At 34.3% G+C, this 22,540-nt stretch overlaps 1 protein-coding gene across 6 annotated transcripts in view; it reads right to left on the minus strand.

The window, feature by feature from the left end:
• Positions 1-22,540, minus strand: part of Thoc2 (THO complex 2) — a 143,152-nt gene that overhangs the window by 93,200 nt on the left and 27,412 nt on the right. For all 6 annotated transcript variants that reach the window (XM_023706332.1, XM_023706333.1, XM_023706330.1 and 3 more), the window contains exons 2-7: positions 22,413-22,471; positions 15,298-15,389; positions 11,127-11,178; positions 7,119-7,189; positions 5,991-6,112; positions 5,333-5,466 (exon numbers count right to left, since the gene is read on the minus strand). In XM_023706332.1, the coding sequence (XP_023562100.1) occupies positions 5,333-5,466; positions 5,991-6,112; positions 7,119-7,189; positions 11,127-11,178; positions 15,298-15,389; positions 22,413-22,471 (530 nt within the window). The remainder of the gene's footprint in view (positions 1-5,332; positions 5,467-5,990; positions 6,113-7,118; positions 7,190-11,126; positions 11,179-15,297; positions 15,390-22,412; positions 22,472-22,540) is intronic.

A 22,540-nucleotide genomic window follows, 5' to 3' on the forward strand; every position in this document is an offset into this window, starting at 1 on the left:
CCTCAACTGGGAATTTTCCCGGAGGATCTGAAAACATCATATCATAGGGATATATGTGTTCCTATGTTTATAGCAGCACAATTTAGCCAAATCTTGGAAACAACCAAGATGCCCATCACTTGAGGAATGGTTGAAAAAGATGTGGTATTTTTACACAATGGAGTATTACTCAGCTATAAAGAATGATAAACTTTAAGCCTTTATATTTAATAGGATGCCATTTGAGGATATATTCATAAGTGAAATAAAGCAGAAACACATGTGTAAATATCCTAAGTTTATAAACCAAAGTTTGTAGACCAAAAATTAGACAAAAAGGAGGGCCATAAGCAAAGTCACCATTTTGGCCCTAGCCCTCCAAGGTCAATTAAGTCTCAGGACAGATGAGAACTTGTACTGTAACGTCATGTAACTCAGTTGTGTCCCAAATTTTCTGATCAAGGAGCTTATGGGGCCAAGAGGGAAAGAGATCGATGATGTAGAGTGTGCCTAAGGAGAGTCACATGGAGAGAAAATATCCTCTCAAGCTTTCACAGAGAGCACATTGGCCAAGCAATGGCCATGACTCATCTACATGGCTGACACTGACAAAGGATCTACAGCCTGAAGTACAGGGTCTCAGGATAAATCCATAGGGGATTTGACTGACCTTATCAGATCTAAAGCTACAATTCTTGTTACATAGGTCTTGCTTTACCTTGGTCTTAACCATCCAACAGAAAAGTATAAAAACGAAGTATAAAAAGTAAAGCCATGTTGTTATTTTGAGCTGTAGGGGACTCAGGTCCACAACTTCTGACATTGCCAATCAAGTGCAAGACCCAATACTATTACGGACTACTGGAATATTTTGGAATATTTTCCTGAGTTCACACATCTATAATATTTAAATGACGGAACTAAACAAAAGATGGGGATACAGATGAATTACCATTTTGTATCTGTGTATTCAAAATGGTTAGGATAGGTATATAGTTACATTCTCTTAATTCAATGAATAGAGGGATTTGTTCTAATATTGTTTATAAAGAGAGTATCATGTCTGCATCTTGTACAAGAAATAACTACTAGGAAGACAGCATGCAATGTGTTAATTATTGAATCTGTTCTACCAATTTGATTTGAAACTGTCTCATTGCTATTTGTTACTCAATAAAATTATGGCAGAAAAAAAAACTGGCTTGAAGTATTTTGTTTGGTCACCTATAAAGTAAAAAAGCAAACTTGTGAGATCAAATTGGGCAAAACTTTCATCCTACTCTTTTCAGCCCAATCTTAGACACTAAGCAACAAATGAAGAGTCTGCGGGGAGATAGCTCAACAGTGTAAGGGCCTGCCTGGCAAGCACACAGTCCTGAGTTTGATCCTCAGTACCACAAAACAAATGAAGGTCCTGAGCCCTCATACTGGAAAAGTAAGGACTCAAGTTTAAGAGAAGATAATGAATCACCCACTAAGCCCAAAACCAGGAAACATCATGTCTAAAATCAATTCCATGAGTAGATTTTAGGCAAAATTGTTTTTATTTAGAACAAGCATTGGAAACAATGGCATACTGGTTAAATCCATTTGGCTGGCTTTTGTAAACTAAAATATAGTCACATTTAAATGTATACTGCTAATGTTCACTTTCACTGAACAATGGCAGAATAGTTGAAACAAAAACTATATGGCCCACGAAGCCAAAAAATACTAAGCTTTATAGAAAAACGTTTGACCAGTGCTTTAGAACAAAGAACACAAAAATCATGTAACAATCACATTTTTATTATATATATTAAATTATACAATATGCAATTTTGATTTTTTGAAGGGCATTAGAAGGATGCAGTATAATGGTTTAATTCAGCAGTCAAAAGACCCTAATTTCTGATACCTCTGCTATATACCTTTTTTGCCATCTTGATGCAAGAACTACCTAAGAGCATCTATAATAGGTCAAAAGTCTACTAGTACTTCCATTTATATTTAGTAAGATGTTCAAATTTCGTGTTATAGTAGAGATAATGTTCACACTATAAATTCAATGTTTCTGCTTCTTAGCTTGCTTGCTCATGCAGTAAATAGACCCAGACTATTAAGATATAAGCAATCTGACATACTAGAATCTTTTAGGGAACAAATAATGACCTGTTCACCAAAACATAATACAGGCTTTTGATCAGACCAAGTACCCTGAATGTAAGTGCTCTTTAAAAACATTCTTTCCAATTTACATTATCATTTTCTAATAATGGCTAATTAAGGAGATTAGATGTTTTGTGCAAAGTATTACCTGTCTGGATTGCTCTTAGAACCAAGACTAAGAATAAATACTGAGCAAACCATCTAAGGATGTAATGAAAAATAGGATGCTGTGTTGGCAACCTATTCTAGCCAGATGAAATGAGATCTAGATGGAGCTTGCATTTAGAGGGAATCAAATCAACTATAACACTGAAAAAATACTCAACTGCATTTAAAGTTGTAACCTCAATTTTTGCATCAAAGAACAGTATCTTTTTCAGACAATCAAAGAAAGAAATTATCTAACCAGAAAGCAACAAGCACTGGGCCAGGAAAATAAACTTCCAAAATTTCTCCATGTCAGAAATATTGGCTAAGAATCACTATGAATTCTATAAGAATGGAATAAGATTCATTCATTGTTTATCCAGTACTTATGTAGCACCTATACAACCAGGCACTGAAGATGATTAAGTACTAAACAAACCACATAAAACCACTGTCCTTATGGAGCTTATATTCCATTGGGAAGAGATTGAATAAAATGCATAGTACAGTGATCCTTCAGTACCAAAGAGGTTATTCCAACACTACCTTCAAGATATCAAAACACACAGATACTCGTTCTCTTAATATAAAATGACAGTATTTGGATATAATTTATACATTCTTTTACATGCTAAGCCACAACTGAATTATATATAATAGTGAATGCACTGTAAATACTATATAGTAGTTTAACTCTATGGCATACAAAATAATGACAAGAACAAAAGGCTGTGCATGTTTGATGCAGATGCAATTTCCCCCAAAATATTTTTTAACTTCTGGTTTGTTGAAATGCAGAAACAGAGTCAAATATATATTATGGTGATAATGCTAAGAAAAATAATAGGAACAACAGAAACTGTTGACATGACTGTCTAGAGAAGGCTTGAGAAAAAGGGTATTTGAATATATCTGATTTACCATGCTTCATAGCATATACTTAGTGGGTTAAAACAGAAGGGTGGGACAAGAAATCATATTGTTCATGTTTACAGAATATCTGCATCATGACTTCATGGTAATGATTGTTACACTGTTCTTCAGAGGCAATAAAAATCCTAGAGCCCTTACAAAGACCTGCTCTCTATGAGAACAAAATTGAAGGAAAGTAAATAGTATACATTTTCCCATGAGATAAAAAGCTCATCTTCAAAAGAAAGTTGTGCTTTGAAATATTCTCGAAATAACAAAAGAATAAAAAGGTGTAAATTGAAAAACATGGAGAGAGAGAGAGATCAAAAATAGAAAAAGTAAAAACAAACGACTGAGGATCTTACACACCACAGGATTTCTGGGGAGGCAATACTATCCTAAGTATATAATAAGATACAAGGAAAGACAAAATTACAGTAAAGCAGTACCGACAACGTTCTCAACTTAGATACAAACAAAACAAACTGCAGGAAAAATGTAAGCTATCCTGGAAAGAAGAAAAAGGAACTACTACAGGAACACTGTTAAAAATGGATCATTGCCACACAGGCAGGTAAAAATCCTAGAGCCCTTACAAAGACAGTTTTAAGGCCAGCTTAAACTAGTGAGTGAAACCTTGTCTCAAAAACAAAAACCAGTGAAAAAAAAGAATCCTGCTGCTGTTCAGGCCCACTCTTTTTTGATGTTAAATCAACACAGGACAGAAGTAGCAAAGAAAGAACAGCCCCTACAACTTCAAAGAAAAGGGTAAGTTTAAATTACACACTGACTTATTTATACTTGCTTGTCACCAAAAACCAAATCAAAAGAACAAGGAAGATATTTTTGAGAATTTTTTCTTTTTTTTTTTTTGCAGAACCGGGGATTGAGCTCAGACCCTTGCGCTTGCCAGGGAAGCGCTGATTCTACTGAGCCGTCTCCCTGGCCCAAGAACAGGGAAGATTTTAATAAATATACTTTTATTTGGATACTTATGCAAATTATTGCAGGAAATGGATAAAGTTTATACCATCTGCTTTCTTAGTCATAAACTTCATAAACAAAGAACTCAGAAGCTGAGACCAAACATCTTAAAACATACAGCCAATGAGGCAGGAAATAAGTCTTCTCTTATAAGTCTTAAAAACCTAAGGCACCATAGTACTGCAAAATATTCCCCAAAACTAGCAGAAATTCTTGCCACTTTCAGAAAAATCAGGATTACTCTATTTTCACTACCACTAAATACTCTTTTCTATGGAATTTGAAGACTTCCTTCTAATGCTCAATCCAAATAAAAGAGAAAATGTTACAGAAATGCTATTTAAAAGGTGCAGATAGTAACACTTTTGTGTTCTACCAAAAAAAAAATAACACTTTTGTATCTGTTACACTTTTGCAACATTGTGCTATACTGACTTTATTTTTTTAAACTTACTTCAGTAGTGGGGATTGAACCCTAGGTCTTTAACCTGGTCTCCAATCCTAGAAATTTTGTCATTTGATATTTTGAGACAGACTCACTAAATAGAGTCAGGCTATGCTCAAACTTATTATCCTTCTACTTCAACCTCCCAAGAGTACTGGGATTGTAGGCATGTGCCATCACCATGCCCAGCTCCTGCTACGCCTACTTCGTTCAGAAGAATCAAATATCACCAGGATTCAAGAGTTCACTGCAGCCAGACATTGTGATGCACACCTTTAATCCCAGCACTCAGGAGGCTAAGGAAGGAGGATCACCATGAGTTAGAGTCAGCCTAGGCTACATAAGTGAGTTCAAGGCCAGTCTACACTACATAGCAAGACCCTGTCTTAAAAAAAAAAATCACTGAAGATTTATTAGTTTTCATATTTTCTGCCTCTATAAAATGACTGAAACATACTTAAAAGTTAACGATAAAAATACTAGAAAGACCAAAAATTAATATAAATATACAGGTGACAATGAAAAAGGACTTAACAAATATCATGCTAAATTGTGTAATTACTAACAAAATAATAAAATAGCAAAATAGATGCTTTTTTAACTTAAAATAATTGCAAGCAATGTCCTCTTTTTGTCTTTATGGTTATTCTCTAACAGGCAAAAAAAATTATGTTAATAACACATACTGCATACACACACACACTCAGGCATCCTTACCTATTAAAGATTTTATATTTTCTAAGATTAAATCACTAGTAATATTTCCAGATAAATCTTGCCCCAATTCAGCAATCAGTTTGGCATAACCTTCGTTCTCTTCTCTTAACAAATTGAATTTTTGTTGCTTATAGCTGAAATCAGATAAATATTAAGAGGATAAAATTAATTTCAGTAAGAAAGACTAGTCTAGTATATTCTTTTCATTGAATATTCTAACTTAAAACAATTCTAAGAATAGCTTTTGAAAGTTTTCTTCTTTATATATCTTTTAGTATAGAAAACAATACCAGTTTATGAGATGGCCCTAATGTTAACGACATAGGGAAAACCAATAATACAAGGAAAGAATATTGCTAATACCAAGGAACAGTAACATACCATCACTAAGAATCTACCTTGAGTACAGCCACAGTTGTAAATGAATGTTAATAATAAAAGCACTGAATATATTTTAACCTTAAATATGCCAAACTTAACATTAGTCTACTCAGGTGAAACACTGCTGATTCAAATTTAGGCTAATTTTTGAAGGCAAAAGAAAGGCTCTACACTAACTGCAAAAAATACCTTCAAAGCATCTTTAGAAACCTCTAGATTCAAACTGAGAAAAAAACATTAAGCTACATTATCTGCAGAGTAAGAAACATGTACTTACAAGAGTTTTGTCTTGATTTTAACTGACTTTTGATTGAATTGCTGTGATTGTTTGATAAGCCCTAATGACTCCAATGTTTCTGGATCGAGGCGTTCCTTTAGAACTGTGTCTGACACTAAATACTGTATTAAAAGATATTAAAGGCCATTTATTTAGCTTTCCAACTATGCATTTACAATCTTAAATATATTCAAAAAGATTTTTCCCAAATAACACAAAAATCATATTAGATAGGCAGGCAGACACACACACACACACACACACACACACACACACATAAAAAACTCAAAATTTGTAAGATGTTGGAACTTCAATTTAACAAAAAAGATGGCTCTCCAAACACTGAAATATATGTCTCTTCCAAAAACTTCACTTACAAATTATACACATGCTATAAATAGCCTATGAAGAGCTACAGATAAAATTTTCATTGAATTTACTGAACTTTCACAACACAGCACTTCAGCCTTAAGTCAAATTTGTCTTCTCCTTTTTCCTAAATGTATGAATATAACAGTTTACTAGACAAAAATTGTGATAAATTCTAAAATTTGTTATCTTCAAATCATGTTTCCCCTAAATATTTGTGAAAATAAAATTTGTTTAATACCTATGCATAGGGGCCAGGGAGATAGTTCAGTAGAATAAGGGCTTCTCTGGCAAGCACAAGGGCCTGAGTTCAATCCCTGGTTCCACCAAAAAAAAAAAAAAAAAAAAAACCTATGCATAGGGGCCAAGGAGATGGCTCAGTAGAATAAGCGCTTGCCTTGCAAGTGCAAGGACCTGAGTTCAATCCCCAGTTCCACACACACACACACAAAAAAAAAAAAAGCTGATTAAAATTTATGCATAGTTATTTCTAGTTTCCTTAAGATGCTTAATTTTTCCTTTGTTAAGAACTTACTAGATCAAATATAACATTCAAGGTTTTATACGTAGTTTAGGTGATTTGGTAACATTCCCATTTCACAGAAACAGCATGTTTACTTTCACAAATTCCACTTTAAAACTCAAAACTTACCTTACAAATGAAGTCACGTGAGTATCAACATTCTCCATTAACATGATTAACTATAATCATAATCATTTAATAAAACTTTAGAAAGCAAAAATATTTTGAAAACTTACCAAACACGCTAATACCAACTGTGTAAAATAATCTCTCTTGCTTTTTTCTTCTAAACAATTTGTTTCAATATCTATAATGATGGAGAGAGAAACAGAGGTAAATTTAGTTGGTCTTTCTGAACTCTCTAGAGTTAAAATGTTATTTTCTTTAAAACTAGGTAATTTTCAAATGCCTCATTCTGAGTTTGGAAAAATTTTAAACTACAGTAACAAGAAATTTCACATATATATGAATGCTTTAATTTTTCCCTCACATTGGAGACTGACCCTGTCACCTACAATATATCCTTAAAATAGTAAGTTGGTTATATAGAAAATATGTGCTATGGCCCTAGAACAAAAGCTTCAAGAAAATTCTTAACAGTTTAAATAATCAAAGATGCTAAAAACAGATTCAATCTTTAGTTGCAACACTGATGCAGGTAACAACATATGCAACTCTAAACATCTACTTTCTCATACAGCTAAAACCTTGGACTTTGCCCACCTCGGTCAAGCTACCATGTTCTAAACAAATTAACTGTCTAGCAACTTTTCATAAAGTCAGTATGAAAATGATACATTTAAAATCTTATTTTGAATGACAATACTAGTCATTAAAGAAAATCTCATTCAATACTTTCATTTTGTTTCTACTGAAATATTTAAAAACTTGAGTTTCAGTAAATTATTCCAAAATCTGTCAATTTTTCATATCTGAGGTATTGTAGAAATAAAACAATGGCAAATTGCAAACACCAATTTCAGTCAGCACTGGCAAGATTACAAACAAGGCTGATCTCAAGTTATTGCTTTGGCTGGTTATATACTATTAACGTTTTTCTGAAGTCAACTGATGATTTAGAACATCCTTTTAAAAAGGCACAGTTTTAGTAAAGTAATAAAAACTGTCTTCTAAATGATCTACCAACACAACAAATGCCCCATCAAGACATTCCATTTACTTCCTACTGTTTACACTGAGAATCAAATGAGATAACCATCAAAGGTAACCATTCTCATGTCCCCTCTGTACTTTTTCTTCTTAGGCAGTTTTCATCTCCCCATATTCTGGCCACCGTAGCTGAACAAACTCAGCTCAAATTCTTAAAGAAATGTGATGAGACAGGGATGAGGTCAATAGTGGAAGCACTTGCCTGGCACATTTTGAGACCCTGAGTTGAATCACAGTACCATAAAACAAACCTGAATTGTATGTAAATTGTATGATTTATACTATGTGAATTGTAATTAAACCTCAATTCATCATTAAGACTTTTACTCCAAGTGTTTTTCATCAACCTTTCCAGGTGTCACAATATAATTGTTCTACTAGTCCCTCCTCAGCCTAGAACTTCAACTACAGTACATATACAGACCTTAAGAAACTGCAGCTGAACTGGGATCATTCCTTTAGCCACAACTATTTTGCCTCCAGAGACTTAACTTCCTAAGATTCACCCCTGAGCTCAGAGCACCTGGAAGCTCTCTGGAGGAGTCATTCTTCTCTCTTCAAGACTGCTCTTTTCTCAGCCACGTGACCTGATTAGCCTATCATTCTTTCCTGTTCTAATCAAGTAAGCACACTTTTAATAACACCTCAGCAAAACAGCTGAGCAGTCTCAACAATGAATATACTATGCTGTTAGCCCAACTGCAATTCTCCAGCTCCTTATTCTTTTTGTTCTAACTCATAATGCCATTCAAACAAACTCACTTATCTTAATGCCTCTACCATAAATTTGTACTTTAAAATTAAAATTCTTTTAATTTCCTTCTATGATTTCACTAAAAAGTCCTTATCTGTTTCCAACTCTTGTCCTCAATGTCACCAACTACTCACCCCAGCTTAGAAGTCTCATCAGTGGGTCAAGTTACATCAGAGTCCCCCTTTCACTCCCTCATCTTCATAGGATTAGTCTTTGAAAGAAAGTTATCTTAACCTGGAAAGTACTCTGATTTACCTTATTAGTATATTAGACAACATGATCATGGGCACTGAAGGGAAAGTGATACAGATTCAAATGCTGCCTTACTGGCTGTGTCGCTTTGAAACATCACCATTTCTCTGAACCTCCTTTTCCTAATCCATGCACCTAACTTTCAGAAGTTGCTGTAAGCATTAAAATGAAATGAAATGTTTAAAATAATGCCTAAAACATGGAAAGTGCTCCAAACATAGTACCTATATCATAATCATCATCATCATCATCATCATCATCATCATCATCACCATGATCAGCAGCAGCAGCATTAACAATAGCTCATTCTTATTCCTATTCCCCTACCTTGGTCTGGAATCACCTTGGAACATTTTATTCTGCCAAGGGTGGGGGTGAGTGAATGAGAGGGCAGAAGAGGGAATTTCTCTTTCCAAATGCCATCCTAATCTTGCTTGTAAAAATGTTCAATAGGCTAAAAGAAATTTCCCAAGAGCAACCAAATACCATCTTCATTAATTCAGGTTACTAATAAAATGCAATGACTTATAATAATATTTCATACTACTAAATAACCATGAAGGGAACCTAGTATCATAATAAAGTGAGTTAAATAATTTCTAGTGGAAGTAGACTGGTAATTGATGACAAACTATACTCCTGACCCTAATAACAACAGGTTCACAATATTTTACCTCGAAATCATCTTTTAATATCATAATATAAAAATTTTTAATGAAATTTACTTTCTATTTTTGTAAACTAATATAATAGTTTTAGTGCCTTTTTCAAAAATTAAGCCTAAAGGTTATTTTGCTTAGCATAAATCAATCCAATAAACAGCATGAGCATGTATTTATCTTCCAAATTGAGCATGTATTTATCCTCCAAATCAGGAGAGTTTTGAGAGCAAGAGACGGCACTATTAATAATTATGTCAGTGAAACTAAAGCTAGGATACAGGGTCACGCCATCAATGGTCTGCTCTTTACATTTATCAATCAAGTCCCCATACATTTTGACCTGTTTCCTACATGACCACTGTTAAAAATGTGAAGTATCCAAAAGGATCAAGCCCAGCTATTTATATTTGCTGAGACAAAATTCTATATTCTTAGGAAGACATTTGAGTAATTTATCTAATAATTTAAACACAGAATTAAAATGTGCTAAAAATAATTCATACCAGCTTGATCAACAGGCAAAGGTTATATGTTATTTTATAATATTTCAATGGGAAGCACACAAATGATGGGGAAAAATTGTGGTCAAAATTATTTTAAGCCTTATCTAAAATTAGAAAAATAAATTCATAACACATTAAGCCAATACTTCCCATAGAGGGACACTCCCTATTGTTCTAAGTCAAAGAAATATTCTTTACTTTTCTTTTTCTGTTTTTTGAGACAAGATCTCACTATGTAGTTCATGCTGGGCTTGAACTTAATATGTAGCTCAGGATGGCCTTGAACTTAAGTTGATTCTCTCACCTCAGCCTCCCAAGTGCTGAAATTATAGACATGTGCAACCACAACTCTGAACTATTTCTCATTTCAAAGCTCATTTTGCAACCTCAAAACAAAAGTACGTTTGAGTATTTTGGCTCATCTTGCTCTTTCCAAAATTAAGGATCAAAAAATTACAATAGCAAAGTATGTCTTGACTGTTTTAAGTTTGAGATTCTGATATAATTTACTGAAAACCTGCAATGATCAACATTAACTAGCTGAATGCTAAAAGCTCAGTATCTCAGACAAAATGTCATAAACTTGGCTTTATTTTACATGAAATGATTTAATTTAGCTAAAATCTGAATGTACATTGTCAAACCCATAATTTCTGATATGTTGTGCTTTTCATTGAATTATCAAATGCTCAAAAACGTGTAGTACACTCTAAATCTACTTCATAAAGTAACTGTTCTGATATTTGACTTACAATACTATAATTTCTATAAAGAAAAAATGCTTCTAGATTTGCAAACATTTGCACATTGGTAAAATAATTTAGAATAATTTTTAAAAAATTTATTTCACATCAATTTAGCAAACAGCATGTATTAGAGGTTAAATAAAGGTTTAATACCTACCTAATATACAGAAAACATCAGCAAGAATGGAGGGCATATCCTCACGAAATTCCTAATTTGAAAAAAATATTGATAGTAAATACCAGCATATAACACAGCAAAATATAATTTCAGAACAACATTCTTCACTCAAACTTAAAAACAAAAACTCCAGAAAGATAGTGAGGTTAAGCTTAACAGCTTAGGTTGTATGGTAATAACAATAAGCTTCTCTTCTGGAGAGTTAACAACCTAAGTTTGCAGACCAAAATTAGAGAAAAAGGAGGGCCGCAAGGAAAGCCAACATTTTGGCCCTAGCCTTCCAAGGTCAATCAAAACTCAGGACATAGGAGAACTTGTACTGTAATGTCATGTAACTCAGTAATGTCCCAAATTTTCTGATCAGGGCCAGGGAGATGGCTCAGTGGAATAAGCACTTCCCTGGCAAGTGCAACAGCCTGAGTTCAATCCCCAGTTCTGAAAAAAAAAAGTATAATGAAAGAGTTCTTCAAAATAACAATATTGGGGCCAGGGAGATGGCTCAGTAGACTAAGTGTTTGACTGGCAAGCGCAAGGGCCTGAGTTCAATCCCCACTTCCGCAAAAAAAAAAAAAAATTTCTGATCACAGAGATTATGGGGCCTAAGAGGAAAGTGATTGATGATGTAGAGTGTGCCTAAGGAGAGTCACATGGAGAGAAAACATTCTCTCAGGCTTTCACAGAGAGCACACTGGCCAAGCAATGGCCGTGACTCATCCACACGGCTGACACTGACAAAGGTTCTACAATCTGAGGTACAGGTTCTCAGGAAAAATCCTGAGGAGAGTTCACTGACCTTATCAGATACAAAAGCTACAACTCTTATTGCACAGGTCTTGCTTTATCTTGGTCTTAACCATCCAACAGAAAAGTATAAAAACAAAGTATAAAAAGTAAAACCATGGTGTTGTGTTGAGCTCAGGTCAACAATTTCTGACACTGCCAGTCAAAAGGAAGACCCAATACTATTATGGACTACTGGACTCTTTTAGAATATTTTGCTACATTCTATAGTATTCAAATGATGGAACTAAACAAAAAAGGGGATACAGATGAATGTCCATTTTTTATCTGTGTATTCAAAATGGTTAGGATATATAATTACATTCTTTTAATGAAGAGAGGGATTTGTTGTAATAGTGTTTGTAAATAGGATATCACATCTGCATCTTGTACAGCAAATAACACTAGGAAGAGATTATGCAATGTGTTAATTATTGAAACTGTCATACCAATTTGATTTGAAACTGTCTCATTGCTATTTGTCTCTCAATAAAATTATGGAAAAAAAAAACCTCCAGTATCACTGTTAAAATTCTTCAAGTATGGGCTGCAGAGATAGCTCAGTGTTCTAAGCATCTGCCTAGGCAAGCGCAGGGACCATGGTTTGATCCCCAAAACCTTGGGCACCACATGCCACACTTGCCTCGCCCCTGGGCATGCCCAGCAGATCCCCAAGACTGGACATGGTGCTGAACACCTATAATCCCAATGCTGGGGAGGCTAAAACAGGAGGATCACTATGAGTCCAAGTTGCATAGTGAGACTCTACCAAATACACAAAAAAATTCTATTGTAATAACAGAGAAATTAAAAACAGAAAGGTAACAGTTTAATGTTTTATCATCTACCATAGAGGAATTAGATACAAAAACAGAAACCTAGGGGGGCCGGGGAGATGGCTCTGTGGAACAAATGTTTGCATGGCAAGCTCAAGGGCCTGAGTTCAATCCCTGGTTCTGCCAAAAAAAAAAAAGAAACCTAAAGAAGCACCTCAGAAAAGCATTGGAATTTAGAGTACCTCACACCTACCTAGAGCAAAACTGTTAAAAATATACATATTACCCATATACCTTGAGAGGCTAGGGCTACTGCAAGTTCAAGGCCAGTATGGACAATTTAAAGAGACTTTAATCTCAAAATAAAAATTTACAAACAGCTGGAATGCAGCTCTGCACTCTCTGGGCTCAATCCTTGGTACCACAAAAACAGGTACAATTTTCATCCAACACTTTTAAATGTGGTGTTCATGCCTGAGTCAATATTGACCTATACAAAAATCTTAGCAGAAAATCAAAAACCGAAGAAAATATAAAGCCCATTAAAACTATTACTGCATAACTCAAGATACTCTGAGAATAAAAACATTTACCAAACCTATCTTCACGTTTTTTATTTGTAGTCTTTACAGAAAATATCCCCGGGGCCGGGGAGATGGCTCAGTGGAATAAGTGCTTCCCTAGCAAGCGCAAGGGCCTGAGTTCAATCCCTGGTTCCGCAAAATAAATAAATAAATAAAGAAAGAAAGAAAGAAAGAAAGAAAGAAAATATTCCCAAATAACATTTCTAGGTAAAAATGCCAGCATTATTCCACATTTGTCCCAACTTCCACTCCCATGCTGAATTTTAGAGCTATTTTCCATTAATAGGGATAATTAAATTACTCCCAATTAGTCGTTTGATGACCTGAAAATTAGTCTATTTAGACCTGCCAAGTGCAAGGAGACACATAAAATATATTTATGTGGCTAAGATATTAGACAATACATAGTAATATGAGAAAGCCATGATATAGAAGTGTATCTTGGGCTGGGGAGAAGCTCAGTAGCATAAGCACTTGCTTGGCAAGCGCAAGGTCCTGAGTTCAATCCCAGGTACCGCAAAAAAAAAAAGAAGTATATCTTTATATATTGAAGATATCTCTGAGTAATCAAAAGAAAGGAAACACTGAAAAGGAATCAAGCACAAATATATTTACACTATTTAAGAAAAATAAGGGCCAGCAAGATAGTTCAACAGACTGTGCACCTGCTTAGGCAAGCACAGGAACTGAGGTTTGATCCCTAGCACTACATGCCAAGCTGGATCTGCCCCCAGGCATGCTGAGCCAGCCACAGAGACTGGGCTGGGGAAGCCGAAAACAAGAGGATCACTACAAGTCCAAGCTGTGTAGTGAGACCCTGTACCAAATTAAGTTTTTTTAAAAAAAGAAAAAGAATTAGAATCAGATCCTACAAACATTAAAAGTTATACAAATGCACAATTTACAGGACAAAATCACCTTAATGACCAGTCAAATCTCAATTTCAAGTTTCTCAAAGACTATGACCTCTGGCAGTATCTACTTGTTACATGTACTCAAGCTACTTGAAGACCAAAAATATAGCCATCCAACAGATTTCAGATATGGAATATTTTCTCTTAAGAAATAGACCATCCTGACATGAACTAGTGCTGTTATCAACTAAAGACAGCTTAGAGATATGGACAAACTCATATTGAATACCTACTGTTTGAATGAACCTCAACTGGGGCAGGAAATCACAAGAGCTAAGCTTAGAATTTCCTTTAGACTATCCTGGGAAAACACAAAAATCATACAAAGGAGATTACTTCCCCTAACAGAAAAAGGTTACAGAAGGACTAGGGGATACAGAATTCAGTAGCAAAGCACTTGGTTTGCATATACAAGGCCCTCTATATCTCCCCAGTTCCACAAGGGAGGGAGTGAAGGAAAAAATCTTAAAGCAACACAAGAGGAAAATTTACACTCACTCCTACAAGCCCCACATCCCACTGCAATAATACTATAAAAGCTGTTCTGAACTGGTAATTCACAAATAATTTTTACACAAGTCCAAAACTCAACCTAATAATTACAGAGCAGCATACCACTTGTAAAACCTGAAGCTTAACTATTGCTTTAAAAAATACCCTCACAAACCACCATGAAAATTATATGGGTTTACTCTATATTCTCCAATAAACAAAAGTATAAAATAGAATTGCCAAAAGCCTTTTTGAAATCTAGTTAATATTTTCTAAAACAGCAAGCAGATGAGAACTGAAAACAAATTTTAGAGCTATGTATGCACAATTTAAAATCATTGAATCCTCAATTTTAAAAAGGAATATCTTGATTTCATTACAGTTGTCCTTTGCTTGTTCCCCCAGCTTATCTAACATTTTCTGCTTTATTCAGTAAGAAAAATTACTGCCATCAAAAATGGCTCCCTAATATTATCATAAAATATCCATTACTAAAATTTTCCAAAAATGAAGTACAAGATACATACTTGAAGGATCTTCACAGCAAAACCAGAGTTGCAACAATTACTAAGTTACTAAGTAACTGTATCTATACAATACTTACACTAATGTCATTAAGAACATTTGACGCCTGTTCATGTTTTAGATTTCCTTTTATGACATGATATGACAATTCATAGAGAGCTTGCTGGAAATCTGTTAAACATAAAAGAAATTAAGTAAGAACACAGTCTACTGAACATAAAAGGTAGATTCTTTAGAGGAAAATGCATTTCCTACTTATAATAATTTATATAAATATCAATAATAAGGGAAACATTTCTAATGTTTTTATGTAACAATATATTCTTTATTGTCACAAAACAAATTAATAGGTTTAGTAAAAGTTAATCATACATTAATATTCCTAGTGGTTAAGCACTCCCTTCACAAAAATGTTTATATGTCTACAGATTTCATGTATTTAACCTTCACTATGCACATGATTTATGACTCCACAACACTTTTAAAGCATTTTTTTCATGTAACTAAACTTGCTATAATTATTTTCAGTGAGCGTATTATTTTCAGCAAGTAGACACAAAAAAAGCCGTTTTCTCAACAGTCAACATCACAGATTTTTCTACATATATTCAGATTCTACTTATTTCAATATCAGGGCTACAATAACAACAGGTAAGGAACAGTTTAGATAATAAACAATACAAAGTTTTATCCATGGAGAAATTACTCCCTAAGTTAAAATCAATTTCTATCAGAATTCAAACAAAAATACCTATCTATATGCACACAAAAAAACTACAAGTTACTGTATATGAGAACTGTCACTCATAAGTAACCACATTCATTACTATCACAGCCCACTTTGCTAAAGAAAAACCTTTTGTTCGTAGACTGGAAAGCCAGGAACTGAGTGAATACCTTCTGGCTAGCCTTTTCTTTAATCCATACCTAAAAACTTCTTTCCAACCATAAAAAGTAGGAAAACAAACAGCTCTAAACTCACTAATATAAAATCTCTTATCATCATCTTTTGAGAAAAATCAAATCTTTTCATCGCAAAATAGCTAGTGAAAACTGAACTACTTAAAAATCTCCTCCCCAGGTATGAATACCAGTCTCAAAACAAGAACATAATAGAAATAAAAATGTTTATCAATCACCGTTTGGCAAAGAAAATACTATTTTTCTTTTTTTTTCTTTGGAACCGAGGATTGAACTCAGGCCTCTGCACTTGCCGGGGAAGCGCTTATTCCATCTCCCTGGCCCCAATACTATTTTTCAATGAAATAAATTTACTCATTAAGCTAACTGCTAAAGAAATAAACCCAATTATCTCAAGTCTTTCTAAAGAATGTAACTGATTACAAAGTAATAAAAACAAAGAAAATTTTCTATGTGTTGGTAGGAACATGAGATCAACTCCATGCTTTGCATTTCTATTAATACCTTACAACAAATAACACTTATTTAAAATTATCCAGAAAACTAAGAATTGTTAAAGCAATAACTTAGAAGAACAAAACAATCAATTGTCAAACTACATACAGGTAAGAGTATGTGCTCTATTACTCAACTAAGACTCAGGGAATTCTAATCTTAATCACAGAAGAAGATTAAAGTAGGCAACACACAGCCTGGGTCATTTTGCTGACACTAATGTAATATAAAAATATTCACTGTAATCCACAAAGTAGTAAAGATAGTCCCTGAATCACAAGCATTCTGAATACCTATTTAAAACTGATTAAGAAATCCTATTGTATTTTATCCCCATAGACAGTAAGTGAAGCTTCAAGATCACCAAGAAGGACCCACAGAAGCCTATAAAATGTATCCTGGAGTGGAAAAATTTTACATTTACAATAGGGAGGGAAACTCACAACCCTTCTAATTATACACAAAAAAAATTTAATGAAAAGTTTATTTTAATGTTAATTCAGAAAGAGTACTCTTAAGTATAACAACTTTAAGGGACTTCTAGAGATTCTTAGAAGTTCTGTGAGGGATTTCAATGATGAAGACATCAGTTTTTTCTTATGTCTAATATTACTAATACTAATGTTCATCAGCTCTCATCACATTGTTTTATCGATGAGAGGAAGGGAATGGCTTACTAAAAAACAAGTAATGTGTGCAAAGGAAACTACCTGCCTGAAATGAAATTCAAGGGAAAACTCAGGAAAAAAAAGTATTCAAACTCAATACCTAAGACAGAAACAAAGAGATTCTGAAGAAATGGTATTTAATTTCTCACATGAACTTCCAAATGGACCCTCAAACCAAACCCTGACCACTGGGTTTGGCCAAGGGATATATGTGTTGAAGAAGCAGCAGGAGTAAGAGAAGAATACTGGCAATTAAGCCAGTGAAGCCCAACTCCTAACTTTTTATTTTATATTTGAATAAAAACCATTAAATCAGTTATTTAAAATCCACACAGTCCCACTTAAAACTGAGAGAATACTAAGGATGTGTCATTAACTCTGTAGTATTTTTAATGAAGTCTCTTATCCATACAAGGTTTCAATCAAACAAAATCAAAGCTAAGTAAAACTTTTTTGGAGTACAATTGTAACCTTTATTCAACATGAGTCATTAAGATACAGTTTGCCCATGTGCAGAAACACTGTACATTCAACTCTGAAGAAGGTAGTGATTTTAAGCACAGGAAAACACAAAAGCATCCAAGTGTTTCCATGAGGGAATAGTTTTGTACTTTCTTACATTTCTGGCAGTCAAGTGACTTAGTAAAATGAAATAAGCTACATGTCAACTTCAACAGTCTTTACAAGTGATTGTAGTCTTGGGGTGAAGATACTAATTTTAGAGATGGCATGCTAGGGATATTAAGTCGTAAGTATCTCAACAGAAAACAAAAATAGCTCTTTTTTATAAAGAGAATACAAAAAAATAGTACAAAAATAAAAACATTTAAAAACATACAGAATTTCTGGGCTAGGGAGATAGCTCGGCAGTCTAAGCACCTGCCCAGCAAGAGCAAGGACCTGAGTTCGATCCCCAGTACCACATGCTGTGCCGGCCCCGTGCCCTACTAGCCACCGAAACTGGGCATGGTGGCACACGCCTGTAATCCCAGCACTGGGGAGGCTGAAACAGGAAGATCATTGCGAGTCCAAGCTGCTAGCGAGACCCTGTACCAAATAAATAAATAAATATTAAAAAAAAAAGATACAGAATTTCACTAAACAAAATGATAGGAATTCAATAGTTGTTACATTGCATATTGTTGTCTTCAAATTAGTTATTCAGATTACCAGATATAAGCTTATACTCAAAAATTATAAAGAAGAGAAAAAAAATTTAAGCATTAATCGCTCCTTCCAAGAGACCAGCAGAAATCAGCATTACAATTATCCAAGCTATGCTGTTATTTGTATTTCTTGTGTATATATACATATTTTTTCTCTTATTTTTTTTCACTTCTTTCCCTCATCCCAGTTGTTCCTTCCCTTTGAACTGTTTCTTTCCATTACACAGTATCCACTATTCTTTCAGATCCTATTTTCTCTTTCAGTTTCTTACACTAGGCAAACAATATTATGTTTACACATGTGGGCCTGATTTATTTCACTTATAAGTATGGTCTGTAGTTGCATCCATTTACCTATAAAAATCGAGTTTATCTTTTTTACACCCGAGTAATACTCCACTATGTAAAAATATGACATCTTTTTGTGCATTCCTTAGTTGATGGGCATGTGGGTTATTTCCAAGATTCATCTATGACAAATTGTACTGCTATAAACATGAATGCACATCTATCTATCACTGTGGTCTGATGTTTTCAGTTCTTCTGGAAAAATACTCAGAAGGGGAATAGCTGGGTTGAATGTGACCTCTAGCCCTAGTCTTTTGAGGAATTTCTACACTGATTTCCACAGTGGTTGCACCAGTCTGCACTCCCACTAACAGTGGAGAAGGGTTTATTTCTCCCCACAGCATTTGTTATTGGTTAACTTTGTAATGATAGCCACTTTTTCTGGGGTGAGATGGAATCTCAGTGTAGTTTTCATTTGCATTTCTCAAATGATCAATGCTATTGAATATTTTTCAAACATTTATTTTCCATTTGTATTTCCTCGTCTGAGAAGTATATATTCATCTCAGATTCCCATTTTTGGATTTGGTCTTTGAATTTGGGAGGCTTGATTCTTGTTAATTCTTTGTATGTTCTAGATAGATGTCCTTTGTCTGAGGGACAGTCACTAAGATTTTTTTTCCCAATTTGTGGTTTTATTTTTATTTTGTTGGTGATCGCTTTCAACGTGCAAAACCTTTTCAATAAAATGAGATTCCAGTTGTTGATTTTTTGAAATATTTCCCATGCAGTTTGGCTTTTACTCATGAACTCTCTACCTACCCCTATGTCTTTAAGATTTCTACCTACTTCCTCCTCCAGTAGATTTAGTGTTTCTCTTCTACTATTGGATCTTTGATCCATTTAACTATAGTTTAGTCCCTGGTGAGAGACATGGGTCTAATTTTAGCCTTCAGCATGTAGAAAAAAAGTATTTCCAACACCATTTATTAAGAGGTTATCTTTCTTCCAGTGAAAATGTTTGGCCCCTTTGTCAAAGATCAGGTGTCTGACTCTGTTTGTAGCTGTGTCTACAAACTTTAATCTGTTCCATTGATCCTCAGATCTGTTTTATTATTTTTTGTTTTCTAGTATCATGCTGATTTTATCATAGGAGCTTTTTAATATAATTTCAATACAGGGATTGTGATGCCCCTTGCCTTTCCTTTGTTGCCTAGAATTGTTCTTGCTACTCTAAACCTCTTCACATTCCAGATGAATTTCAAAAACGTTTTCTCTAGATCAAAAATGGCTCTTTACTTACAAAAAATATTATAGATTACACTCAGGCATTCAAGTGTTCTTTAAAGGGTGGGGAAAAATAGCTCATGAGTATAAGTACCTGCCTGCCAAGCACAAGGTCCTGAGTTTAATCACCCATACCACAAAAAAATAAAGAAGGTACAGTCAAATCTTCTTCTAAAAGTAAATCCTCTATGGGGCTGGTGAGATGGCTCAGTGGTCTAAAGCACCTACTGAGAACAAGCTTAGCAAAGCACAGGGACCGTGGTTCAATCCCCCAGCACCACATCCCAGCCAGCCCCACCCCCTGGTGGGTTGAGCTGGCCACACGCGCGCGCGCACACGCACACATAAATAAAATTTTAAAAAAAGTAAATCCTCTCATGTTATTTACTTTTTGATAAATCAAATATTATATATATATAAGCATTCTGTTCTATAGAATGTTTAGCGTATTTTTTTGTATTTAGTACAGGGTCTCACTACGTAGATCGGACTCATAGTGATCCTCCTGTTTACAGCATTCCAAGTGCTGGGATTACAGGTGCACACCACTACACCCCATCTCAATCGCCATCTTAGCACACCCAGGGAACAAGGCTGGCATAGCAGGTCCGGGCATCAAATCTCTGGCTCCTTCATCTGCTTAAGCAGGTGCTTTAATCCATGGAGCTATTTGACTGGCCCTAAAAACTTGAGAAGGATTTTTTTTTTTTTGCGGAGGGGCCCCTGGCTCAGGCTACTTTAAGGGCAGGTCTGGCACGGCTTGCGGAGTTAGGGATCGAACCATGGTACCCTGCGCCTCACTGAGTTTGCCCAAGCAGGCGCTTTAAACAACTGAGCTAACCCGCAAAGTCCCATCATTTAAATATAATACATCTTATGTACTGATTTTTAGCTTAAAATAGAATACTGATCATGAAAAGTTTTTTCATAATTAAAAATCATTGAGTTTTACACTCAATAAAAGTTATGTACAAAAATGTTTTCTGGGCATGTTGGTATAATCTACAATCCCATCTGTCTGGGAAGCAGAGAAAGGAGAAGCACAAATTTTAATCTAGCCTAAAAAAATTAGCAGATAATATCTCAAAATAAAAATATATAAAGCGATGAGGATGCAGCTTAGTGCAAAGGCACTTGGTTCAATGCCCAGTATTGAGGAAAAAAATGCTTTAAACTTAATAGACACAATTGCCTTGATTTTTGACCCTCTTTTGTCAAATCCATGATTTTAAATTAATGTTAAATAATAAAATGTATCCACATGGCTGACACTGACAATAGATCGACAAACTGTGGTACAGGGTTTCAGGATAAATCCTGAGGGGATTTGACTGACCTTATCAGATAAAAAAGCTACATTTCTTCTTGTATAGGTCTTCCTTTATCTTGGTCTTAACCACCCAGCCGAAAAGTATAAAAACGAGGTATAAAAAGTAAAGCTATATTAATATGCTGAGCTATAAAAGGCTCAAGTCAACAACTTCTAACATTGTCAGTCTTATGGAAAACTCACTACTATTCTGGACTACTGGACTATTTTGGAATATTTTGCTGAATTCACACACCTACAATACTTAAATGACAAAACTAAACAAAAAAGGAGATACAAATGAATGACCACTTTGTATCTGTACATTCAAAATAGGATAGATATACAGCTACACTTGCTTAATTCAATGAATAGAAAGATTTGTTCTAATAGTGTTTGTAAACGGTATATCATGTCTGCATTTTGTACAATGAATAACCACTAAGACAACAATATGCAATGTATTAATTATTGAAACCGTCCTACTAATGGATTTGAAACTGTCTCATTGCTATTTGTTTCTCAATAAAATTATTGAAAAAAAAATTTAAAAAATAAAATCTTTTAAAACTAAAATGTACATTCTGTTTAACTGTATAACATTTTGCTTAATAAACCATATTTGCAACACACATTAAACATTTCCTTTGTTTTTGATGTTTTCCATGACAACTTCCTTTAACAAGACCCCCAGACACCATCTAAATATAACCCACTTTATTAGAAACACTAAACTCAAGATGTTGAAATATTCTGGTGCAACCCATATCAAAACAGTTTGTCTTTCTGTGCTTTCATATTCATGATTAGTACAGGTAAACTGCTGAAATTTAAATATACAAAGTCCCAATTATAAAAGTCAAGCAGAACAAAAAACATCAGTATACAAAATATATAGTCTTAATATAAAACAAGTTTTAATCCTCACTTAATATATTCATGTTTCATATTATATGAAGTCTTCTGTATTTGGTTTTCATATATGAAAATGAATGAAAGTGGCAGTATATTTACTAATTTTATCCAAAAATTCTACATATGCTACTTCTTAAATTCTTACCTCTGTAAGTTGAACTATCATGGCTTTTATTTTCACTGAGAATTCGGCATAAATGCAAACTAGAAAACAGAAAAAATGCATTAATTTCCAACCCTAACAATAGATAATTCTGAGATAAGTTTTATCAG

This window comes from Octodon degus, unplaced genomic scaffold (genome assembly GCF_000260255.1).
Source record: "Octodon degus isolate 3935 unplaced genomic scaffold, OctDeg1.0 scaffold00251, whole genome shotgun sequence".
Taxonomy (NCBI): domain Eukaryota; kingdom Metazoa; phylum Chordata; class Mammalia; order Rodentia; family Octodontidae; genus Octodon; species Octodon degus.